Source organism: Channa argus, chromosome 4 (genome assembly GCF_033026475.1).
Source record: "Channa argus isolate prfri chromosome 4, Channa argus male v1.0, whole genome shotgun sequence".
In the NCBI taxonomy this organism is placed as follows: domain Eukaryota; kingdom Metazoa; phylum Chordata; class Actinopteri; order Anabantiformes; family Channidae; genus Channa; species Channa argus.
Window position 1 is genome coordinate 8,558,111 of NC_090200.1, and position 9,797 is coordinate 8,567,907.

Below are 9,797 nucleotides of genomic sequence, written 5' to 3' on the forward strand. Positions count from 1 at the left end.
TTTCCTCCACCTGCTCCCTGCCCTTGCTACAGATCACATGTAAAGTCATTTTACAGTAGATCATATATTGCATTGAATTACATTTAATATATATTGCTTTTACCAAATATTTGCAACACATACCATATTTTCTGCATTTATTAGTATATTATTATTAGTGTTTCTGTTTATGCTTTGAGACCAAACTGCATCAGAATAAATTTTAGATAGAATTAACATTAGGTTGTGGCTGTCCTTGCAATCTTCTCTCACTCACTTAGCTGAGGAGGACGTTTTTGCTGAAATACTGGCACTTAAAGTTTGAACCTTTAGGGCACAACCCTGTGTTTAAAAAAATAATAATTATCTGTGTGCATGCATTTGTGTTTTTGTGTGTGTCCTGTGCACAATGGCAGAGAGAGAAAGAAGGAAGAAAGGTGGGGGTCAGGGGCAGACCCGGAAGACTTCTGAAGCAAAATACAAATAAGATATGGATAACGTTTGCATTATTCACAAGATATGAAATTCTCTGTGCTCCACTGCACTTCAAAGCTTTGCCTTCATATTAGTAGCAGGCTCAAGAGAAAGTCTTCTTTTTTCATGATGTTCATCTATAAATAAGGCACCCAGGAGCAGCCGAAGCAGCGGAAGACAAACAGGCCCATATATCCCAATTAAACTTTCCTCGACTCTCCATTTTGATGTGGCCTATGTTGTGCTTCCGCTTTCGATAACCCCATAAGTATAGGCAGTCCCATTGCAAATTAGGTCTTACATGCTGTGATATTTTTTATGCAGTGGAAATTATTCATAATCCACCTTCACCATGTCTGTGTGAATTCCTGACTCTCAGAGGAGGTCTACAAATTGGTCTGTAAAGTTTTTAAATGTCCCTGAAATGTGAGCATTAGGGAAATCAGAGGGGACAGTACATTAAATTGATTGTGGCAGAGATCTTAAGGTTAAATCAATCAGCGATACAGTTGTGAAATATTCTACAATTACAGTATGTTCTCAAAGAATGATCTGATTTAGACTCAGAGCAAATATCTCTAAATAAACATTCAGTACACATTCTTTCATAGTAACATGGTGTATTTAAAAGGAATTCTCTTTTGCAATATTGTTCACACCACACACTCATATAATAAGCTATACATACATTATGCAGAAGACCACCAAGGTTAAAGTCAACTGTACTAGATGCGTAAAGTAAAATGATTAAGTTAGCAAAAGTCATATAAGCACACAGACAGTTTTATTACAGATTTGTTCAAGACTTGTTGAAGACCGAAGTCAAAAAGTCACTGTTTTCTAGTACTGATATAGAATAAGGCAATAATACAACATCACGTTTTAACTGTTAATAGAAACCTCATCATAATGATACACTTCTACCATGTAATTGTTTTAATAGAAAATACATTTACTTTACTTTTGCATATCTGGAGTCTGATGACATTAGAGAGCAGGTTGAACATTAAAATTGTTTTTGTGCTGCTATAGTTCACTTTAAGAAGTGGGTCACCCCGTAATCATGTCAGTGCCCTGTATAGCCATATTCTAGTATATCATGATTAAGATGTGAGCTACTGCATGCAGAACAAAAATAGGCCTTTATTTTTAATTTTTTACATAAAGGTTCGCTTTAGCTTGAAATAAGTCATTTTACAATGCATTTTTGTTCTCTGTTAAAATTAACTTTATATTTGAAAATATCCTTAAATACTGTATTTTCAAATGTTTGAAAGCGATATTAATTACAATGTTATTTAGGACATTATGTAATATTTATGAAATATTTTTGTATTGGGTACAGATTTTGCTCTGTAATCGAACTACTTTTAAAACTGAGTCACTAGTTTAAACATGTTCAACTTATATTTTTAACGAAACATTCCTTAGTAACATGTCGTGACCACTTTCCCTGTTGTGGAGACAGATACTGTCCTTGACTCAACTTCCCAACTCTGTGCTGTGATCAAAGTATAAAAAGACAGAGAGCTGTGGAGGCTGTCACTGTGGCTTTTGGAGAAAGAGACATGCTCTCTGTCTTTGACAGCCTGGAGTCTGCTATCTGCTTCTCCCAGCTCTATATATCATTAACGGCATGAGCTGCAAATTTATAGAGAAACTAAGGAGCACACACGAGGTGGGAAAGCAACAGAAAATACATTGTATTCTCTGAATAAGTGGCCTATTTTGTTCCTGATGTTGCAGAATATTTCTGGTTGTTGTAAAGTCTGTCAGGGCAGGTGACAGGCCGTTGCTGGTGGAGTTGTGTAAATTAACATTAGTCTATTTTTATACCACAATAGAACGTTTTAAAGAAATAATAGGTTAACATTTAAATAAAGCAAATTACAGCTCTCAGCTTTTTTAATTTAGACATTTCAGCCATATTAAATGACAATGCCGATATAAAGTCTCATTTCTGAAGGCTGAAATGGCTAAAGCAGCTTGGCACTGTCATTTTTAAGTGTTAAACATTGCTATTTTTAACTCTGAAATAATACACATTTGGTGCCCAAATGACGACAGTATTTCTTGCAGAAGGATGGTGCATGTGGGATTGAGTCATACGCGTGGTTTTTAATAGTTTTTGGACAAAAGTGGACCTCTGTGTGAGGAATAAGCTTTGTGTTCACAAATAGTAGAGTTTAAGGAGACTTAGGCTCTATGGTGATAAATAGAAGCCAGTGCTACTCTTCTACCAGAGGGTTTCAGAGAGTGTCAAATGCTATGGGATCACTGCTTGGTGTGGGAATTGTCAGTCCTGCTGAAATCTCTTTGGCCAGTTTATTAAATCCACCATAAAAAATCACTGATGTCACAATCCATCCCTCCTTCCAGCTTATGCAAAAAAACAAAAACAAAAAAAACAAAAAAAAACTTGACTAAGCAAGCACAAAAAATTGATTGCAACCCCACTCATCCTACACAGTCTCCAACTCTTTATCCTTTGGCAGGAGATACAGGGTTTATTGATACAAGATGAATCACTAAAAATACCTGTTTATTCCAGTTTGTATCAGGACTATCAACACCATTTCATGTAAGATGCCAGTAGCCACGGTTCCCTTTGAGGTTTTAAAATATTGTGGTACAGTATGTGTTGTGTATCTTTTTGTGTAACTGCTGAATGCTGTCCAGATATGTACTTTTATTTTTAGCTGTCCTGTACTGTCTGTCTCCAATGTGTTACTGCACTGTATCTATTACTTAGTCCATCTTACTGAGGTGCTAAATGTGGAGCCCAAAGCACATATCCCCACGATGACAAATAATGTAAAGATAAAAAATCTTCTCTTTTCATAATAGTTTTTGACAGTAATTACCAAAGAATATTGCTAGACGCATACTTGATCGCAAATTTGGAATTTGCCAAATTGGTAGTTCAGAAATTGAAGCTGAGATGATGCCCAGGTCGTAACCAAACTTTACATTAATGTTCTCTTCCCTGTCTTTGTTTATGTAGATCTGCCGGTGCAAAGTGAAGGACACACAGCAGCAGTTCTTCCACAGCCTTGCAGTTCGGCAGAGTCTGCCTGTGCATTTCAACATCCAGCAGGACTGTGGGCACTTCCTGGCTGATGTCCCCACCCGTCTGTTGCCCTGGGAAGAGGAAGAAGACGAGGAGGAAGAGGATGAAGAGGAAGATGTAAACAGGCCAAAGGAGAAAGAGAAAGATAATAAGAGTGAAAACAAGATGACGGACTCCAAAGCTCCAAATGGTAAATTAGATGAAACCCCAGCAGGAGGTCACATCAACACTGCTGGTTGCTTAAGGAGCAGAGTAGTGGTCATTACACGTGAAGTACCCTTCCAAACAGTGGCGGACTTTGTCCGTGAAGGTGTAGCCAGACATGCTCATAACCCGGAGCTGTACGAGCGTCAGGTGTGTCTCCTGCTGCTACAGCTTTGCTCCGGCCTGGAGCACATGAAACCCTATCATGTGACCCACTGTGACCTGCGACTGGAAAACCTGCTGCTGGTCCACTGCCAGCCTGGCAACCCCTGGAATCTGGACTTACTTGAGCCCAACAACAACAGCAACAGCAGCAATTCTGGGGCGACCTCTGCTAGTGCTGCTGCCAACGCCACCTGCCCTGCTCGCCTCATCATCAGTAACTTCTCCCAGGCAAAGCAGAAGAGCACTCTCATGGCAGCTGACCCTGGTACTCTGCGCGACCAGTCGCGTCTAGCACCTGAAATCATCACAGCTACTCAGTACCGTAAGTGTGATGAGTTTCAGACTGGGATTCTCATCTATGAGATGCTGCACCGACCAAACCCCTTTGAGGAAACACCAGAGCTAAAGGAGAGGGAGTACACTTGGGCTGACCTGCCACCGCTGCCTGTCAGATCGCTTTATTCACAGGGTCTGCAGCAGCTGGCCAGGTTATTGCTCACTGTAAACCCCTCTGAAAGGATCAGGATGTGCGAGGCCCGTGCATGCCTGCAGTGCCTCCTCTGGGGCCCTCGAGAGGACTTGTTCCAGGCACTGGGCTGCAGCAGCACAGGCCCGATGTCAGGGGCAACTTCCAGCCAGCGAGAGGCCACCCTCCAGAACTGGCTCGACCTGAAACGGACTCTGATGATGATCAAGTTTGCGGAACGCTCCCTGGACTCTGCTTGCGGTGTGAGCCTAGAGGACTGGCTTTGCTGTCAGTATCTGGCTTTTGCCACCACAGACTCCCTGAGCCGGGTGGTGCACATCCTGCAGCAGCCACAGCCGCATTCTCAGCTCCAGAACCAGAGCCAGCCACAGCGCGCAGCACAGAACCAAACCCAAACACATTTAGCACACAACTTCCACCTGACTCAGTCGCAGCCACTCTGAGTTCCTCTCCCAGCTGTTACTATAGCAACAGATCCAACTTCCCCTGTGTGGTCCCAGTGCTGATGCTACAGTGTGATGTAAGCTTTGTTTCTTGCAGCAGCCACCTAAAAGTAATCAGTTGGTCGTGCAGTGTCTGTGCTTCCTCCATGGACAAATCAGTTCACAAAGAAGAAGCTGTTTTTTTGCTATTCATAGCAGATTAAGAGCATGAATGCCACAAGTCCTGCAAATGAAGTGGCTGTCTGATGTTTTTCTCAAATCAAGCTGAAGACAAACATTAAATATACAGCCACATTTTATCTTTTCATGTCACGCACGTATCGCAACTCCTACAAGTGGTGATTTTACAAATGTGTGAGGAATGTTTGGATTTTTCAGAGTTGTCAAAGCTATATGATGAATGGAATCTGTCTCCCAGCTTTATTTGAGGCAGTGAAATGAAATACATTTGAGGCTTTAGAGTTTTAAACATTAATATTTTACAGAAAAGTTTGACCATACATCTAAAGGCAGCATGCCACAGTTAGATTTTTAGAGCGGAAGCTTGAGATAGCGTAACATATACAGGTTTTTGTCCCAGTCCCACACTGTTGTCATATAAGCAACAATTCATTTATCAAAAGGCGCATATTTCATATCTGTAAAGAATAAACAAAAAGCATTTAAAATGAAGTCAATAAGGAAAGAAGTAAAGGTCAAAACAAACAGTGACCTATTTTTTTTTTTTTTTTAATTGAAAGTAAAAAATTTTTAGCACTGAAGCCAAAGATCTGCCACAAATTGTAAGCTTGGGGGGGGGGTTTATTGTTTTACTACTTACTTTTACAACTTAACGGGGATGATGTTGATGTTTAAACAGTACCTTTTTTTTGGTGGTTAGTCCCAAAATCGATAAGGTTTATTTAACTCAAACATTAAAAGCTTAAATGCTGTTCTATCATAGCACACTTCACACGTCCTAACAGGGCTTTCAATAAGGTAGCTGATGAACACTGGGCTAACTTTGCCTTTGCAGTTCTCAGAGCACAGTTAACACCTTTTAGACACTTCCCTTGGCTTTTGGTTTGGATTGTAGTCCGATTATGTGCAATTATTATTATGTTTGTATTGTTTTGGAGATAGCAGTGCATGAACATTCTATATCGTACAGCCTTTCACTACTCTTTCATTAGTTTTGTGGCACATAAACTGATCCTGGTCAGTTAAATCCTGCAACTTTAGAAACAAATTGAAGTTTAGTGTGAAGAACTTCTTACTGCGTGTAGGAGACGGGGATGTTGAAGGGACTGCAAAAACTTCTTTGTTGGGTTGTTTTTGTCAAGTTGTTGAACGGTTCTGCGTTATAGACGACATATGCACATTCAGTGTGAGTGTCGGTGCACTTCGATGGAGTCTGAAGACTTGATGATGATGCAGGAGAGACTGAGGAGAGTTCCTGTGAATTTGAGGAACTGGATTTGATTTGTTTTACAGCATGTGGAATGTAAAAGTATTGCCAGGACTGAAACAGACATTTGGACCCAGTCTCATTCATCTTCCAACTGAACCACTTTGTTTCACATAAAAACTCTTTTATGAAGAAAACGATCACAGCCTTGAAGAGAAAACTGCTCAACCACTGCTGAGACTTCCATTCCTCCTGCCTTGCTTTCCGTCCTCTAGTATTTATCCTGCAGCAGAACCTGCATTGGTGTATTCGTGTTTTTCATTCGACACATTTACTCTGTTTTAATTAAATGAGCTCTGAGTTATTGATCAGTACCTTCCTGTCCGGAGTCAGTGGAAGCAACATGTGAACACAAGTTGATGCACAATATATTTACATGCAAAAAAAATCCACAAAAGAGATCTTCCACTTAGAACTGTACTTGATGTACTTGTGTGCATAATGTTCCCTTGACATGCATCTGGGTGAATGTTTCCTAAAATGAAAAAGGCTTTGCATCCACACATTTACCTAATTTGCCTAATTTAAGTTTTTCTTTTCTTCTCTGGAAACTGCAGCAGTTCAGCTCATCAGCAGGAGAAAATGTTCTTCTGGGATCAGGATCCTACTGCAGATACAGCACAAGAGTTAATGGTCCTTGGAGTGAAAATGAGTTAAAGCAGGTGTGAGTTGGTTGCTTAAAAAAAAAGAGGTTGTGTACTGAGGAATGTGTGTGGGCAGCACTGGTGGCTGTCCTTGTATCTAAAGATTTAAGTCTTTATATAGTATATACTGTATAGTATAAATATTTTATCTTTTATCTATTTTAATCCACACACTATTTTGTCTAATATGGAGCACCTCTATTTCTGTCTTTAGTGAGTCAGATATCACATACTAATTTTTAAAGCTTTACTTGACTTTCTTCAACCTCGCTTGTTTTGGGAGGAAGAAAACGGTGAGTAGTTATCACTGTCATAAACAAAGGAGACATCTTTAAATGCATTGAGATACTGAACAATGTACAGTATTTTTACCCCCTTGTAAAAATAATAAAAATACTAATAAAAAAAAGACCTGCTTAGGACGTGAACCACTTGGAGAAAAAAAATGAAAAGACAACTTTAGAACGTACCATTGAAACTCAGCATTCATCAACAGTTTGGCTTACAGCAATGTATTCCTTTTCTCCGTCTCTCTTTGCTGTGTTATTTCTCCTTGCGTTGTTGATTGCCACTGAACAGAAAAAAACCAGAAGCTTCCTAAGGCTTCCTGTTAATGTGTACAGTATGCCTCCCTGGCCTGCCGCCATTTATTGTTAATCAAGTTAACCTACGGTAACAGAACAATAAATATATGTTTTTATAAATATAAACACTTTGTATCATTGTGTCATTACTACTCTGGTATGTTGGATGGACCCTGGAGAGGAGAAAAATTAGATGTGTGAACTGGTGTTGCAGTACATAGAGGTTATGTTGAGTCCTAATTATGCAGTCAAAATATTTTTGGGAGCAAAACTTTGGTATGACATTTAAAATAAAATCCTTTGCAACCAAGATGAGTTTTGAGATCTAAATGTAATAAATTAAAACCCAAAAATTGACTGAAGTTGCTGCAATTTACATTTCAAAGGAAACTTTTTTCCTTTGCGGTTTGTTTTTGGTTTCAACTAAAACTTGAAGTTCTAAAACCTTTGGCTGCTCGTCAGATTACAGTGGAGGTATAGTGGTGAGGAAAACAGACATGATGTATGATTAAAAAAAAATAATCGTGCTCTCAGCCAGCTGGTTTGTCTCAAAACAAGTAGGTTTACATTTTTATTTATTTATTTTCTAAAGAAATTTGCTCTCAAATGCTTTATTTGACTACATAACTAAGAATCTAAATTAGTTCAATAGTATTAGTCTGCTCTGCTTAAGGAGATGTTTTATTTTGTACTTGTTTTTTGTATTTTTTATTTAGTTTCCAGTCATTTAAATTGAGTTGAAACTACTGTGTGATTTCAGCAAAGTAGGAACCATCCCCAAGCCTTGGGCTGATAAGGAGCCTTTCAATTATTTACAGTGACCACCCTAAAACAGGAAGCACATTTGTCATTTCAGTGGTATCTAACATGAACTAAATCCTTCTGAATTTTAGACTTCAGAGAACACCGCTGTCTGACTGTTTGAATTTGATTTTTCTCAGCAAATTTTAAAAACTTATCTCTGATGGTTTGAAAGATAAAGTGCATTCCTGCACTGTTCTTGGCCTACAGGCTTATGAATCCATTACTCTTTAGTCTAATGCTTCAGTCTGCTTGGTTTCCAGCAGTCACAGTCACGATTTGTTAAGACTTAAAGATATGATTTCTGATTTTGTTCTGATTTGGTTCTAATGCCAAACACTAACCCCAATGCAGGAAAATTTGGTGAATGGGGAAGTCTGAGCACCAAAAATGAAATGGAATCAATACATAAGGCACTTTATTAGTATTCCACCTCCAAATGAGTCATGTTTTGTCATGTCAGGTGGTTAAAAAATGACCTTGGGCCCAATGAAACCCTATTAACACATGTGAGTCATACACTGCTCACAAGGTGTTTTCCACCTTTGCCTTTGTTGGATGATTTTCTGGGCCCTCTACACTACAGCAGCTCCACCACCAGGTGGAGACATTCAAAAGGCAAAGCGAACTCAGACTGCACCGTTCTGCTGCTACACCTCCTGACTTAAGCCTCTACCACTTCAGTTTGTAGTGAAGGCGTTTGAATGAGTGACAACATACTGTGTGTATTTTACTAGGAAACAAAAAGGGAAGCAGAATTTTCGTTCAGTGCGTTAATGAAACCTTTAGCTTTGAAACCAAAAAGATGAGATTATCCTGTCTAGGCAGAGATAATACTCTTATCTAACTTAATGTGTCTTACTCTACTCTTTCTTCAATTGAAAAGGAGAAGAGGAGGCAGGATGAAGCTACACCATACACAACACCCGCTCCTGTATCTCTCTCTTTAAAAAAACTGCTCCCCTCCTCTAGATCAGTTACTTTGTGTCAGGCCCTAGTTTCAGTTCAAATGAGAGAAGTTTGTTTGATCAGGCAGCTCCTGTGTTGGCACAATTTCATTCTCAATACTTGTTCACTGTGTTTGCTTGCTTCTCTGTCTTTCTCTGTGATCCGATGTCGTTTCTACAGCTGTGAACAGAAACACAAACACCAGAATCTGGAGGGTCTCTGTGCACGGAAGTAGGAAATGCAACCACTTGCAAAGTGCTGTAAGCCTGATCAGAATTGACGCTGAAATGTATTAACTCCCTTTTTTTTTTTTTTTTTTTTACTTTAAATATCCCCAATGAAGCTCCATAGGAAATCCTGGTTTCTTAGTATTTGAAATCCATTGCATTAAGGTGTGAAAGTACTTCCTGTGGGAGGTAATGATCCTGTTCAATCTGGGCCCAGGATGAAGACCCGTAGTCCTGTCACATATGTATTGTGATCCAGTGCTGAATCAATTATTCAAATGAACGAGGGTGAAGGAGGCATTTGAGGAGGAGATCCTGAGGGAA

At 39.4% G+C, this 9,797-nt stretch overlaps 1 protein-coding gene across 7 annotated transcripts in view; it reads left to right on the forward strand.

Moving 5' to 3' along the window:
- peak1 (pseudopodium-enriched atypical kinase 1) overlaps positions 1–7,623 on the forward strand; it is an 89,226-nt gene extending 81,603 nt beyond the window's left edge. For 6 of the 7 annotated variants that reach the window (XM_067500651.1, XM_067500650.1, XM_067500649.1 and 3 more), the window contains one exon: positions 3,458–7,623. In XM_067500651.1, coding sequence (XP_067356752.1) covers positions 3,458–4,822 — 1,365 coding nt within the window. In that variant the 3' untranslated portion in view covers positions 4,823–7,623. The remainder of the gene's footprint in view (positions 1–3,457) is intronic. The other variant, XR_010914131.1, reaches the window with a different exon arrangement.
- Positions 7,624–9,797: the final 2,174 nt, after the last annotated feature.